Here is a 16585-nt window from a genome sequence, read left to right on the forward strand (position 1 = left end):
CAACTGGGAAGATGCGTTTTGAACGGTCATCCAACTCGGAATTCCAAGTCAGGAACTCGGGCATCTTTCTAGAGCTCCAACCTGAAGATCACTGATGTCATGATTCAACCTTGTTTTTTTTCTCAGAGTTCCCAGTTGTCTTAAACCCCATAAATCCAGAGAATGACAGGTTTTGATGACAAAATTTGCCCACAAGAAAGACCGCCAAGGCCACCTTCCTGTTCAAGTAAGCACAGCACAACAAAGTGAGTCCAAAAATGTATTGTATGCTGCTGCATAAATGATGTAAGATGCCAGGAAGATATGTATACTGTAGCAAAGAAAGTAATACTAAGTGTATGTTGTGTAGTAAACTGTTAGTAACCCATGTGCCTCACCCTAATAATTTGGTGCCTTTCCCCCTCATAACTTAGACTACTGTTCTGACTTGGTGGTGCACAAGTAGCCTATAGCATGTTTTAGAGAAATTCCATCATCGAATATTGTAAGAGTTTTCATTATCTGCTTATATGCCAACTTTATTTATCCTACAGTACTGACTTGGTGTACAGGGAGAATACTGTAAGAACGGCCCATGTTCTGAATTCTGTCACTGTACATTTCAAAAGTTCTGAACAAATTGTTATATTGACTACGTCCATTTTAGCATGCTCATTTGGTATTTTATTAGGATCCCCATTAGCTGTTGCAAAAGCAGCTGCTACTCTTCCTGGGGTCCACACAAAACATGAAACATGACATAATACAGAACATTAATAGACAAGAACAGCTCAAAGACAGAACTACAGTTGAAGTCGGAAGTTTACATACACCTTAGCCAAATACATTTCAACTCAGTTTTTCAAAATTCCTGACATTTAATCCTAGTAAAAATTATCTGTCTTAGGTCAGTTAGGATCACCACTTTATTTTAAGAATGCGACATGTCAGAATAGTAGAGAGAATTATTTATTTCAGCTTTTATTTCTTTCATCACATTCCCAGTGGGTCAGACGTTTACATACACTCAATTAGTATTTGGTAGCATTGCCTTTAAATTGTTTAACTTGGGTCAAACGTTTTGGGTAGCCTTCCACAAGCTTCCCACAATAAGTTGGGTGAATTTTGGCCCATTCCCCCTGACAGAGTTGGTATAACTGAGTCAGGTTTGTAGGCCTCCTTGCTCGAACATGCTTTTTTAGTTCTGCCCACACATTTTCTATAGGATTGAGGTCAGGGCTTTGTGATGGCCACTCCAATACCTTGACTTTGTTGTCCTTAAGCCATTTTGCCACAACTTTGGAAGTATGCTTGGGGTCATTGTCCATTTGGAAGACCCATTTGCGACCAAGCTATAACTTCCTGACTGATGTCTTCAGATGTTGCTTCAATATATCCACATCATTTTCTAACCTCATGATGCCATCTATTTTGTGAAGTGCACCAGTCCCTCCTGCTTCACGGTTGGGATGTTGTTCTTCGGCTTGCAAGCCTCCTTTTTCCTCCAAACATAACAATGGTCATTATGGCCAAACAGTTCTATTTTTGTTTCATCAGACCAGAGGACATTTCTCCAAAAAGTATAATCTTTGTCCCCACGTGCAGTTGCAAACCATAGTCTGGCTTTTTTATTGCGGTTTTGGAGCAGTGGCTTCTTCCTTGCTGAGCGGCCTTTTAGGTTATGTTGATATAGGACTCATTTTACTGTGGATATAGATACTTTTGTACCTGTTTCCTCCAGCATCTTCACAATGTCCTTTGCTGTTGTTCTGGGATTGATTTGCACTTTTCGCACCAAAGTTTGTTCATCTCTAGGAGATAGAATGCGTCTCCTTCCTGAGCGGTATGACTGCTGCGTGGTCCCATGGTGTTTATACTTGCGTACTATTGTTTGTACAGATGAACGTGGTCCCTTCAGGCGTTTGGAAATAGCTCCCAAGGATGAACCAGTCTTGTGGAGGTATATCATTTTTTTTCTGAGGTCTTGGCTGTTTTCTTTGGATTTTCCCATGATGTCAAGCAAAGAGGCACTGCGTTTGAAGGTAGGCCTTGAAATACAGCCACAGGTACACCTCCAATTGACTCAAATGATGTCAATTAGCCTATCAGAAGCTTCTAAAGCCATGACATCATTTTCTGGAATTTTCCAAGCTATTTAAAGGCACAGTCAACTTAGTGTATGTAAACTTCTGACCCACTGTAATTGTGATACAGTGAATTATAAGTGAAATAATCTGTCTGTAAACAATTGCTGTAAAAATTACTTGTGTCATGCACAAAGTAGATGTTCTAACCGACTTGCCAAAACTATAGTTTGTTAACAAGAAATTTGTGGAGTGGTTGAAAAACGAGTTTTAATGACTCCAACCTAAGTGTATGTAAACTTGACTTCAACTGTACATACATTTCTTAAAAAAGGTACACGTAGCCTACATATCAATGTATACACACAAACTATCTAGGACAAATAGGGGAGAGGCGTTGTGTTGTGAGGTGTTGCTTTATCTGTTTTTTAAACCAGGTTTGCTGTTTATTTCAGCAATATGAGATGGAACATAGTTCCATGCAATAATGGCTCTATATAATACTGTACGCTTTTTAAAATTTGTTCTGGATTTGGGGTCTGTGAAAAGACCCCTGATGGCATGTCTGGTGGGGTAAGTGTGTGTCTGAGCTGTGTGTATGTTGACTATGCAAACAATTGGGGATTTTCAACACATTGTTTCTTGTAAAAAGAAGTGATGAAGTCAGTCTCTCTTCAACTCTTAGCTAAGAGAGACTGGCATGTATAGTATTTATATTAGGCCTCCGATTACAATGAAGAGCAAGATGTGCCGCTCTGTTCTGGGCCAGCTGCAGCTTAACTAGATCTTTCCTTGCAGCATTGGACCACACAACTGGACAATAATCAAGATTAGACAAAACTAGAGCCTGCAGAACTTGATTTTTGGAGTGTGGTGTCAAAAAAGCAGAGCATCTCTTTATTACGGACAGACCTCTCCCCATCTTTACAACCATTGAATCGATATGTTTTGACCATGACAGTTTACAATCTAAGGTAACGCCAAATCATTTAGTCTCCTAATTTCTTAATCAAAGTTACAGATTGCCTCTTATCCACTCAGCACTCCCTAATGCCATAGTTTGTACATCTCAATTGTCAGTAGAAACCACCTTTGTTTAGGCAAGTCAGCCATATCAGTTATGTTTTTTAAACAGGCAGTAAATGAGGCTGAATGAACTGTTTTGCTGCTAGACAAGGCTCCGCTGATACCACTGCTACATCTGGCTAAGGCTTCACTTGAGATGCACCCTCAGTCTGCTCTGAGCATTTCTACTATGGCTTTTGCTTTGAGGACATCCACTCATGATACATACTTCTTTCCTATAGCCCTTCACTTGCCCATGTTCTAAAATGAAACCCCTTGACCGCTAACAGCCATTCAGAGTGACTTGTGGTTGAGGCCCGTAGTTTTAGTACGTTTAATTTCTCATCCTATAGGACCACAATAATACAATTTGGTATTTTAGGGCATTTGTCAATTGAAATGTAGTGACTTATCACACCAAAAGATGGCACTAAATCTCAACTGTTTTGCCCATAGACTAAACCACATTGCATTTTGGATGAAAAAAAAATACTTACAGAACAATTTTTCCAGAGGGAACTTAATTTGTGGTGCCAGACACGAGCACATACAAATAATTAGAAAATTAAAGGTACAGTTCTGGGCCAGTTGGTTATCCAGTTCTTGTGACATCTGCCTCTTGGGTTAGGTTACAACATGGAGAGGCCAGCCGTGGCCTTGTGGTCCGTGCTGCAGGGTGGCTAGGCGGGCAGCTAGCAGCAGCAGCAGGCCAGTGAGGACCTCCACGCAGAAGGAGAGCCAGGCCAGGCCGAGGGACCAGCCGAAAGAGGTGCTGACCACCTGGGCCAAACGCTCAGCCCCCACCAGCCTCTCAGTCTCAGCCAGCGCCTGTTGGGAGTAACTGATGTACAGGCTGACACCAGAGAGGGTCAGAACACCTGAGGAAACACACACACACGTAATTTATGTAGCTGGGGCTCACTTTGAAGCGTGTCAGCAAACCTGGGGAGACAATAACAGTAAGTCAATGCTAATATACCAAATGCACACACAAGCAGTTGGAGAGGGAGATTAAACATTATTTTCACGTAAGCACAAGTATGTACAAGTGCTTACACAGTACACTTGGCTTGGAGAGAAGGATCACCTGAAAGGCAGTAGCAATGGAGGACAAAGACGCCACAGTCACTTAGACAGCTTCTTACACATAAAAGCGTAGGATCAAAAGGACAGCCAGCGAAAGAAAGGAACACTTGAATGTTGTATTTTGTTTTATCTTTACAACCCACATATCACAATGAGAGAAACAAGAAGTAGACTGAAGCATGCACCATCTGATGATATCAGAGTTTAAGAGCCATCAGAGTCCTGTTATGTTGCTATGGAGGAAACTCCTGTCTTTGGTTCCGGCGGAATAGGAAAAGTCAATAAACTATAACGTCTTTGTATCCAGCTCCTTGCACCCAGCAGCACAAATCACCACATATTGCTGGCAGGGGGGCTAGGTGGGCATCATTTTAATTTATCGCTATATCACCCAAGAGCTGAGAGGTGTCAAGAGCTGAGAGGGAGAGGGAGGAAGGAGTGGAAGGTGTGTGAGTCAGTTATTATTGAGTTGACCTACAATCCTCAAATGGACCATCAGAGACCCTTACTTTTCCCTCAGACTCCATCTACACTGGACTGACTGGCGACTAATACAAAGATACTCATAAAATTCCAGAAAACCATAGAGCCATCAAGCCAGGAACATTAGAAAGAACATCAGTGGCAATTACACAGAGGGCTTATTCACACAGGACTGAAATATTAAAAGTGATCCGAATGACTTACAATGAGAAAAACAGAGAGAGCACCACAGGGAGTATAATCAACTACCTATCAGCCTGCTCAATGATTGGTGGATATGATTGCTGGCTACGACAGAGACAACGTTTGTTAGCAGAAATGAACAGGAAATTGAAATAAACAAGTTCTGGATATTCCCTATTGACACTGACCCCAGATGACGGAGGCTCGCCTCGTAAGAGACTGCTCCTGATTACTTCCAAGATGTGGTAGCCTTGTGGTTCGTACGAGGCTGTGGTAGCCTTGTGGTTCGTACGAGGCTGTGGTAGCCTTGTGGTTCTTACGAGGCTGTGGTAGCCTTGTGGTTCTTACGAGGGCGTGGGTAGCCTTGGGTTCTTACGAGGGGTGGTAGCCTTGTGGTGTTCTTACGAGGCGTGGTAGCCTTGTGGTTCTTACGAGGGCGTGGTAGCCTTGTGGTTCTTACGAGGGCGTGGTAGCCTTTGTGGTTTCTTACGAGGGCGTGGTAGCCTTGTGGTTCTTACGAGGGCGTGGTAGCCTTGTGTCTTACGAGGGCGTGGTAGCCTTGTGGTTCTTACGAGGGCGTGGTAGCCTTGTGGTTCTTACGAGGCGTGGTAGCCTTGTGGTTCTTACGAGGCGTGGTTGCTCTTGTGGTTCTTACGAGGGCGTGTAGCCTTGTGTTCTTACCGAGGGCGTGGTAGCCTTGCTGGTTCTTACGAGGCGGTGGTAGCCTTGTGGTTCTTACGAGGGCGTGTAGCCTTGTGTTCTTACGAGGCGGTGGTAGCCTTGTGGTTCTTACGAGCGTGGTAGCCTTGGTGGTTCTCTACGAGGCGTGGTAGCCTTGTGGTTCTTACCGAGGCGTGGTAGCCTTGTGGTTCTTACGAGGCGTGGTACCCTTGTGTTCTTACGAGCGTGTAGCCTTGTGGTCTTACGGGGTGGTCGTTTGTGTCTTACGAAGGCGTGGTCGTCTTGTGGTTCTTACGAGGCGTGGTCGTCTTGTGGTCTTACGAGGCGTGTCGTCTTGTGGTTCTTACGAGGCGTGGTCGTCTTGTGTCTAGAGCTTCGTTGTTTCGAGCGTGTCGTCTTGTGGTTCTTACGAGCGTGGTCGTCTTTGGTTTCTTAACGAGGCGTGGTCGTCTTGTGGTTTTCTTACGAGGCGTGTCGTCTTGTGGTTCTTACGAGCGTTGGTCCGTCTTGTGGTTGTTACGAGCGTGGTGTCTTGTGGTTCTTACGAGGCCGTGGTAGTCTTGTGGTTCTTACGAGGCTAGAGGTGTGGGTCTCGCAGACACTTATAGCTTCCAAGCATCACCCAGGTGGATTTCTACACTTTCGCTGGTGGATGTCCAGCCTACCTACAGAGGATGAGTAGCTATGAACTTCAGAGACAGAGATGCCTGATGAAGAGCTCCAGGCCTGCTTGTTCTGACTGATGTTTCTCTCCTACCTGGCTGTACATCGACGCCATCTCCATCAAGCTATTCCTTTATTTAACTGCATTCTCATCTAGCCATAGTTATAACAGGTCATATCTGCTCTGCTCCGTTCAGAATCACTAGAAGCAGCAGACAAGGAAATCCAATTTCACCTTTTGCTATTCTTACTCATGGAACCCCTGGCTCAGGCAATTGATCAATCGAAGGAAATAACACAATTTCCCTAAAATCTACTGATCACTTAATCTCATTACACCAGTGGCGTGCCGTGGGCTGGGGCTGGGCCTTCAGTGAGGTACTACACAGTCCCACCCGAATTAATCCACCTCTTATTACCATCATTATGATGCCATGGCTCTAGACACTATACATTTAGACACAAACGCAGTATAACCAGGCGTTGCGTCACCTTGAAATTGACAAATTGACATTTTTGGGTAAACAGTGTTTACTCAAAAACATGACACAATCAATGAGTCTTTTCAATATTTCCCTTCACCTTTTCATTGTGCAGCTCCATTGCCCTGCGCGCTTGTTAGTTGAGCTGTAGATCCACTCCGGTGTCCCCAAAAGTTTTCAAAAGCACAATTGCTTGTAAGTGCCCAGCCGTACTTTGGTGTCTCGTTGCTGCCTTGGTTAGACAACTCAAGTGTGCAAAGCCAGTGTGGCTCCAAACACCAAATCGATCACTTGCAAATAATAGGCATTCCCAGCAGTACAGTTTGCAGTGCTTCTCGGAGCCTGTGAGCCATTGACAGCGCTCTTAGTTGAAACTTTGAAAGTGGCTTTCCCGCCTGTGACAGGCTTTGTGGCGTCGGGCGACCTCTCCTTACAATGTCTCACTTTTCTTGAAAAGTTCGTCTTGAGAATGGCGTTATAATTATATCCTCGACCAAATCGATATCTTCTCCTCCTTCCGCCATTGTGGGTTGAAAAAACAGCTTAGTAGTACGCGAATTAATTCGTTTATCAAATTCAGTTTCCTAGATCTGCATAGACCTGCCCATAGGACCTGCCTCTCAATATTGGTAATCCAATCAAAAGACGTGCACGCACTACGCCTGCTAGCTGGCTCCTGTGTAACACTGGAGCCAGCTAGCAGGCGTACAATAGCCAACTCTAAAGCTGATTGGTTGACACTAAATTTTCATTTCCATTCACTATAAGCTACAAGCGCCGCACTGTTGATTCTGAAGGCCTGAGGGCAGATTTTAGACCCCTGGCAACACATGATGGCTGAATATGATTGGATAAAAGATCTAACATAAAGACCAGCACTCCAAATCTCAACCTGGGGCTGGAAGCAGTGCAACCAAGAGGAAAGCTATGAAATTAAGAGTATAACTCCTACTCTGGGGAATAATTTAATACATATTTGTGGGAAAATATATTTTAATTTTTTTTTTTATTCTGATGATGTTTAGGCCAGCAGAGAAGGCCTTGCAGGCCCTGACGGCCCACCACTACACACTCAATTATATTTTACCATATCTAGACAAAGTAGCTCTATCGCTCCCAAACACTGAATTTATCTATGATATTTAATGCTTCATCTCAAGCTATAAAAAGGTATCTAACCAAAATCAGCCCTACTGCCTCTCAAGACACCGATGGTAGACTCCATCTCTACTTATGGAATACCAATTGTTTCCCAATTTAAATAATTGGGAGTAGATATAGTTCCTTCCTTAGATTAAACCCTTTGCCAGAAACTTTAACAGAATGCTCAAATCAATTCAATCCGAACTCAGTAAATGAAATAATATTTCAGTTGTTTTAACTGGCAGAATATCTATTGTCAAAATGAATATATTGACACGGCTGAATTTCTGTAGTTCAATGCTTCCCATTGGCCTGGAAGAGGTGGTCTTCACTGAGATATCCCTTAAACAATGTAAACTAGAGAAGAGTAGTTCTGCAAAATGGCAACCATCTCACTCTCTCCCATTTAACCAGTAAGGGGGGGGGGGGGGGGGGGGGTGTTGGCGGGTGGGTACTAACAGGGGTAATGGGTTGGGGTTATCCTTGTATGCATTTCTTTGATATATATATTTTTTTACACCTGTAATCCCCCCCCCCCTGCTGTCTAAGGGGTGTACTTGTACATCAATTTGCCTCAAGCTACAGAAAAAAAACAGATAGACTCCTGCCCTATGAGCTGTTCTGGCTCAGACAAGCCAATGCTCGTGCAAGGCTACTTACTGCTGCAGAAGCACTTTGGCTCAGTCTGACCCGCAGTCCCTCTTCCTGAGGGGATTGAAAGGACCTTTGTGTTGTGAGGCTTTAGGGCCCCCTTAGCCCCAAAGCTCACTGATGGTTGTGTTCATTTAACATTTTTATTAAGCCCAAGGAATTTGTTAAATTGAGCATTTGGCAGATGATACAAGACTCTCACATAAACACAAAGAGACAAGTTTTCCAGTAAATTGGAGAKGTTTACAAGAAAACACGCTTGATGGAGGATTTGAAGAAGATCAAATCAAAGATGAGAATGACAGGGAGAAGACAGAAGAGCGATAGAAGGATGGAGAGAAGGCACAAACACAATAGCGCCACACGTAGAGGGACCACAACAGAGAGAGGAAGACACATGGCACACATTCACAGACCAAATTCACAAGGAGTCAGTAGAAAGTCAAATCACTGAACAAAAATATAAACGCAACATGTAAAGTGTTGGTCTCATGTTTCATGAGCGGAAATAAATGATCCAAGACATTTTCCATATGCACGAAAAGCATATTTCTCTCATATTTTGTGCACAAATTTGTTTACATACCTGTCAGTGAGCACTTCTCCTTTGCCAAGATAATCCATCCACCTGACAGGTGGCACATCAAGAAGCTGATTAAACATCATGATCATTACAGAGGTGCACCTTGTGCCAGGGACAATAAAAGGTCACTAAAATGTGAAGTTTTGTCACAACATAACGCCACAGATGTGAAGTTTGAGGCTGCGTGCAATTGACATGCTGACTGCAGACATGTTCATTTCTCTACTATAAGCTACCTCCAACTTCATTTTAGAGAATTTAGCAGTACACCCAACCGGCCTCAAAACCGCAGACCACATGTATGGCGTCGTGCAGGCGAGCGGTTTTCTGATGTCAACATTGTGAACAGAGTGCTCCATGGTGGCAGTGGGTTTATGGTATGGGCAGGCATAAGCTACGGACAATGAACACAACTGCATTTTATTGATGGCAGTTTGAATGCACAGAGATACCGTGAAGAGATCCTGAGGCCCATTGTCGTGCTATTCATCCCCACCATCACCTCATGTTTCAGCATGATAATGCACAGCCCCATGTCGCAATGATCTTTACACAATTCCTGGAAGCTGAAAATGTCCCAGTTCTTCCATGGCCTGCATTCTCACCAGACATGTCACCCATTGAGCATGTTTGGGATACTCTGGATCGACAGCTTGTTCCAGTTCTCGCCAATATCCAGCAACTTCGCACAGCCAATGAAGAGGAGTGGGACAACATTCCAATATCCACAGCCGGATCACCTCTATATCATCATTCATTGAATCAGATGGCTCATTCATCACAAAACCCACTGATATTGCCAATTTTTTTAATTGGCAAGATGAGCAAATGTAGGCATGACATGCCAGCAACAAATGCTGACACTACACATCCAAGTATATCTGACCAAATTATGAAAGACAAGCATTGTAATTTTGAATTCCGTAAAGTAAAATATATTGTTTATCAACAATGACAAGCCACCGGGGTCTGACAACTTGGATGGAATATTACTGAGGATAATAGCAGAAGAAATTACCACTCCTATTTGCCATATATTAAATTTAAGCCTACTAGAAAGTGTGTGCCCTCCTACCTGGAGGGAACACAAATTATTCCCCTACCTAAGAATAGTAAACCCCCTTAACTGGCTCAAATAGCCGACCAATCAGCCTGTTACCAAGCCTTAATAAACTTTTGGAAAAAATGTTGTTTAACCAGATACAATGCTATTTTACAGTAAACAAATTGACAAGACTTTCAGCACACTTATAGGGAAGGCCATTCAACAAGCACAGCACCTACACAAATTACTGACGACTGGCTGAGAGAAATTGATGGGGGGAGCTGTTTTGTTAGACTTCAGTGCGGCTTTTGACATTATCAATCAAAGTCTGTTGCTGTAAAAACGTATGTGTTATGGCTTTACACCCAATGCTGTATGGTGGATAAAGAGTTGCCTGTCTGACAAAATACAGAGGGTGTTCTTTAATGGAAGCCTCTCCAACAAAATCCAGGTAGAATCAGGAATTCCCCAGGGCAGCTGTCTAGTCCCCTTACTTTTTTCAATCTTTACTAACAACATGCCACTGGCTTTCAGTAAAGCGAGTGTGTCTATGTATGCTGATGACTCAACACTATACACGTCAGCTACCACAGCGACTGAAATGATAGCCACACTTAAAAAAGAGCTGCAGTTAGTTTCAGAGTGCGTGGCAAGGAATAAGTTAGTCCTAAATATTTCAAAAACTTAAAGCATTGTATTTGGGACACAATTCACTAAACCCTAAACCTCAACTAAATATTGTAATGCATAATGTGAAAATTGAGCTAGTTGAGGAGACCAAACTGCTTGGAGTAACCCTGGATTGTAAACTACTATGGTCAAAACAAATTTATACAACAGTAGCTAGGATGGGGAGAAGTCGGTCTATCATAAAGCGCTGCTCTGCATTKTTAACAGTACTATCCACAAGGCAAGTCCTACAGGCCCTAGTTTTCTTGCACCTGGACTACTGTTCAGTTGTGTGTTCAGGTGCCACAAAGAGGGACTTGCAATTGTCTRAGAACAGGGCAGCATGGCTAACATTAATAATATGCATGTCAATCTCTCCTGGCTCAAAGTGGAGGAGAGATTGACTTCATCACTACTTGTATTTATGAGAGGTATTGACATGTTGAATGCACCGAGCGGTCTGTTTGAACTACTGGCACACAACTCGGACACCCATGCATACCCCACATGACATGCACCAGAGGTCTCTTCACAGTCCCCAAGTCCAGAACAGACTATGGGAGGCACACAGTACTACATGGAATTCTATTCCACACCAAGTAACTCATTGCTAGCAGTAAAATTAGATAAAGATAAAAATACACCTTATAGAACAGCAGGGACTGTGAAGCAACACAAACATCGACAGATGCACACAAACACACGATAACATACGCACTACACACACACATGTACACATGGATTTTGTGTTATAGATATGTGGTAGAGGCCTTGAGGGCACACATTTAAAATGTTGTATAATCTGTTATGACTGTATTGTAATGTATTACTGCCTTAATTTCGCTGGACCCCAGGAAGAGTAGCTTCTGCCGAGGCAGCAGCTAATGGGGATCCATAATAAATACGAAGGAGATGTGTCATACTGCATGAGGCAAATGGTGGTCACACCAGATACTGACCAGTTTTCTGATCCACGCCCCTACTTTAAAAAAAGGTATATGACCTATAGATGCATATCAGTATTCCCAGTAATTCCCAGTCAAATCCATAGATTAGTGTCTAATGAAGGTATTTCAATCGACTGATTTCCTTATGTGAACTGTAATCAGTTGAAATTGTTGCATGCTGCGTTTATATTTTTTGTTCAGTGTAATTCCAGCCTTGATTCCATTTCACACATTGCCATGTGCTGTTGATTAGGTCTGGAGGCATGAAGAGTCTTGTTCGTTAACTCACTTCTCCTGCATCACAAGGCTTTCTTTATCAGGGTTATTCTAGGCAGTGTCACGGGGAGAGAAAGGGCACCAGTAGAGTTAGAATTAGTAGAATCTAGAATGTCCGTTCCACTCATTCAAATTGTGTGGGGACGCCCATCGGTCAAGAGCTGAGCGTTGGCTGAAGCTGCTGCATTGGTCACTCTTGATTAAGTGAAACAGTAAACAACGCCCTACCCTCAAGTTCCTAATCTATTAGGCCCCTTTTCCGACCAGAGTTAAGCGCACGTAAAACTAACATAATTCCCATTTTATGCACTTTTCTCGCTATGCGTATTCTGACCTTGAACCTAAGCAGGATAGCAGCATGCTATTCACCCGCTATTTGTTCGMGGTGGAGATCTAAGAAATTAAGGTGTAGCGGAGGTGTGTCTACAGATAAACCTTATTCTGACCTTGGTTTAGTCGCCTAATAATTCCACTTTTACGCGCGATGAATAAGGTCGAACGAATCTGCCCGTTCCAAGAGGAAAAAGCATATACATAATTTTTTGCTTGGAGACGAATGTGAAACCAACTATACGGAAGCAAACTGAAAATCAACATGTAATGTATTGCGGCCCCTTTTCCACAGTGAAAGAGGCTACAAATATCTGTGCCGTTGTTACAAATTTTAATTGTGTGCCCGCAAAATTTGCGTGGATGAAATTTGGACACCAAAACTATAGGCTTCTGTAGGGCTGAACCTGCCGAGTTAATGCATGCGCATTAGAATGTCTTAATTATAGCTAGCATTTGTGGCTCATATTAGGCTAACGTTGTGCAATAATTTGGGTCACATAGCCTTTTTGAATCATTGAGGAAATCAGACCACATGTAGCAGGTTAAGCCTGTAACCTTGCGCACGGTTCACGACGAGTGGACCGTTATCACAGTTTCATAATTAGTGAGAATTAGGGTAAATTCATAGGACTATTGTTCAAACCCTATTGTACACTTTTTTCCACCTTCGAATATTTTATGGATTATACTTGAATATGACAACTTTCAGGATGAATCAAACCACTTTTTTATTCATCAAGATATGTAGTGCGTAAAGGCTCTCTAAACCTGTTTTTTTTAATGATTTATAGATACTTTCCTGAACCTAAAATATACCGAATCTACAAGATCAGACTATTTTTGTATCTACCAGTTGGTGCTGAAACGGAGACGCATAGATGGCATTCTTTCATTGATCCCTATTTTCTGAACCCGTTCTCTCGATGTATTCTAGTCTTTCGATAAAATTCTAATTAAAGGGTATACAATATTTAATGGGATGGCTTAAGATACATGTACTGAAAAGTTGTTTTACATTTATTCAGCGCGCGCAAGTGAACCACGCCTGCAAATCTCGTTATGCGCCTTCATAAGGTAAATCTGAATACCAACTACTGAGAAATGCGTAGGAAAGGCCTGTGCAAGAGTAATTTCCTAAGTCAGAATCGGGCCCCTAAAGAATAAGGTGCTAAATCCTGGTAATGTTGTCCAACAATGAAAAGGAAACCACTTTCCAGTGTGCTGTCCAATTAATTGATGTTCCTCTCAGAGGACATACAGTACTGTGTAATTGCACTTTCCATAGAGAAGGTCTTTACAACTCTAGAGCCAAGTGACTCTCCATAAAGATAATAAAGAATATACTGTACGGTTGAGAAGGTAATCCTCATAACTGGATTGGTAATCAACAGGCTAGGCAGGGGTGCCATCAAGCCATCTGTGGTCTATTCCTTCCCAGTGATATGGCTTTGTAATGGGGGGGATCTGTGTACAGTGTAAGTCCATCATCATCCATCGCTCTCAACCTAGTTCTCTCTCTCACAAACCTTTATATTTACAATCTCTCTCCATACCCTCATTTCTCTTGTTTAAATCCCAAACACTAATCTCTTCGTCTCTCTCAAATTTAAAGCCCATAATCCCACCTCTCTCCATCCTTAAGTCCAATAACCTCCACCTCTTTCTCCTCCTCTAAAGCTGGCTGAAGTCAGTCCCATCCATATCTTGCTCTCCAGTACCTTCCCTCTTCTATTCTCTCCACCCCCTCACTCTATTACTCAAATGACTTATTTCAGTGGATATATCCAAATCATTGCTCTCCTCAGCAGTCCCCTTTCATCAAAATGAAATTAGGCAGTGGAAGTGTTTGAAACCAGAGGGATATTGCAGTGTTGGCCATCCCCAAAGATCAGTAACAGATATACTAATACCGGTAATCCATCTACTATCTGGGAGGCAAACAAACCAACATTTCCACTAAGTACAGGAGAGAGATGGACTGGCGGGCAGTGGAGAGAACATCCATCTTAAAATATTCTCCCTTCCTCTGTGGTCAAATCAAACCCATTATTATCAGTCTAGCTCCAACCACATGGAGATAGTTTAGTGTGTGTGGAGACTGACATTGTGGTAAATAACATTGCTGACAATAACAAGACCTTTCCAAGTCGTTCTGTGATGCAGAGCCAGATGGTGTGAGACCTTCTGTATCGTTGCTCCAATTAACCACACCACCACCCTCTCACTTCAACTGTGAAACTACAGGGGTGAATCTCAATTATCTAAAATGACCTTGATGCCTCTTGTCCTCCTTTGTACGATTGAGATGCACACAACTCTAAGTGAATGAGCTGGCTCTAAGCAGTCTTTCCCAACTCCAGTCCTCAAGCACACKCAACAGCACATATTTCTGTTGTAGCCCGAGACAAACTCACCTAAATCAACTCATTGAGGGCTTGATGATTAGTTGACAAGTTGAATCAGGTGTGCTTGTCCAGGGCTTCATCAAAAATGTGTACTGTTGGGGTTACTTGGTACTGGAGTTGGGAAACATTGCCCTAAAGCAGGGGTTGGCAACTCCAGTCCTCGAGGGCCTGATTGGTGTCACTTGTTCTCAATCCCTAGCAAACACAGCTGATTAATCAAATTGCATTCTGAACTGAAGATCATGATTAGCTGATTATTGGAGTCAGGTGTGTTAGCTGCAGCAAAACTGTGACACCAATCAGGCCCTCAAGGAATTGCCCACCCCTGTTCTAAAGACTATCTGGATGGGAGTATGTTGCATAGGAATGCATTTGGACATGTAGGTGTCAGGTAGCCTTGCCCTTGTCCCAGATCTCCTTGTGCTATCATGTCAACTTCGTGTCATTCCATGACAATGAGTAACAAGGTGTTGGCATGGTAGCACAAACAGACTAGCACTTAGACTAGGAGTTAGGGCCATAAGGATGAGCGATGATGGAGGACACACTTACTGCAGAGGATGAGATAGGAGGCGGTGCCAGTGAGGAGGGCGGGGCTCCGGGCCAGGGAACTGATCAATCCACAGATGCCTCCGAACACCAGCAGGACCAGGCTTAGAGGCAATAGGACCACAATCGCACTGTGCATGTCTGGGGAAACACACAGATACACAATATTCCAACCATAGGAGTACTTCTATCACCAACACTTGAGACACAGATAGCGGCTTCATCAAAAAGAGAATCTATTCAAAATAGCAATAGCTGTAAATGTTTTATTCTATAATGTCTTGTTTAATAAGGTGATAATGGACAGGTAACTCACTCAACATGTGCATCTCAGGTTCAGAGTAGTTGGGGGAGTTAAATGTGTAAGAATACACCTTCTGACCTGAAAAGATGGATAAACACATTGAGGACCATATGGATTATCCACAGATTTTATTCAGTTTTCATTGTGACAATAAAACAGTGTCTTGCTACAGGAAAAATGACACAACAAATAATCCTACCTGATACTATAAAAGGCATCCATCTAAGAAAGACATTGGTTTCAAATGACTTAATCCAAATGCATAGGAATGTATACCTTCATAAGTTATCCACAGTCCGGAATGGGAATCCGAAACGTCTGTATCGGTCCGGTTGGTTCTGTTCACCTTAATAATGTACCAGTAGTCGCTCCCGATCGCCGTAGCCAGGAACGCAAAACTGAGGATACCGAAGATGCCAGCGGTGATCACCAGATAACTAAAGGACAGCTTCATCTTGCCTGATTGATGTAAAGTACAGTATTTGATCAGAGAAAAAAAACGTGTGCATCGATTCAACTCCCAGCCGGCATAGGGACTGGTAACATGCCCTATTTGTACGCACTATTTCTGTGGTTGACTAGAAGGGTTAATGCCAGTAAAATGCGAAAGTACTTCAGATTATAGTTTAGTAAATTATCACAACTAATCAAAATCATCTCCACTGGTAATCTTTATTTCCATATCTTCAGGATGGCGCTATTTCCCGGTATATCCTGCAAATTCACCGCCCAATAAAGATTAAACAACGAGGTTACGAGGTTGAAGCGTGAAGCATTACTGATGAGGGTTATCCACTACGCTGAGGGACAAAATATTTTTTCTGAGCAGCAGCAGAGTACAAGCAGGCGGGTCCTTTTATTTTATGTGCGCCAGGCGCACAAGTCTCTCACTCTCCCTTTTACGCATGGCTATTACGCACATCAACTAGTGCACAACACCAACATATTGTAGCGAACCGCAATGCGTAGGGTGT

At 42.9% G+C, this 16585-nt stretch overlaps 1 protein-coding gene across 1 annotated transcript; it reads right to left on the reverse strand.

Moving 5' to 3' along the window:
* Positions 1–577: 577 nt before the first annotated feature.
* Positions 578–16417, reverse strand: tmem235b (transmembrane protein 235b). Its single transcript, XM_023993797.2, has 4 exons — positions 15888–16417; positions 15624–15689; positions 15311–15448; positions 578–4006 (listed from the first exon to the last, which is right to left on the reverse strand). The coding sequence occupies exons 1-4, from the start codon at positions 16063–16065 to the stop codon at positions 3753–3755; spliced, it is 636 nt and encodes a 211-aa protein (XP_023849565.1). The 5' UTR covers positions 16066–16417; the 3' UTR covers positions 578–3752.
* Between the last annotated feature and the right edge of the window lie 168 nt (positions 16418–16585).

The sequence above is a fragment of the Salvelinus sp. IW2-2015 genome, linkage group LG8 (assembly GCF_002910315.2).
Source record: "Salvelinus sp. IW2-2015 linkage group LG8, ASM291031v2, whole genome shotgun sequence".
In the NCBI taxonomy this organism is placed as follows: Eukaryota; Metazoa; Chordata; class Actinopteri; order Salmoniformes; family Salmonidae; genus Salvelinus; species Salvelinus sp. IW2-2015.

What these genes read in the sequence shown, in the direction of transcription:
- tmem235b (XM_023993797.2), bottom strand. Translation starts at nt 16,065, where the DNA reads ATGAAGCTGTCCTTTAGTTATCTGGTGATCACCGCTGGCATCTTCGGT. An exon ending in ACCTGAGATGCACATGTTGA is followed by an intron (nt 15,449 to 15,623) that starts GTGAGTTACCTG and finishes GTGTTTCCCCAG; the next exon opens with ACATGCACAGTGCGATTGTG. An exon ending in CTCCTATCTCATCCTCTGCA is followed by an intron (nt 4,007 to 15,310) that starts GTAAGTGTGTCC and finishes GTGTTTCCTCAG; the next exon opens with GTGTTCTGACCCTCTCTGGT.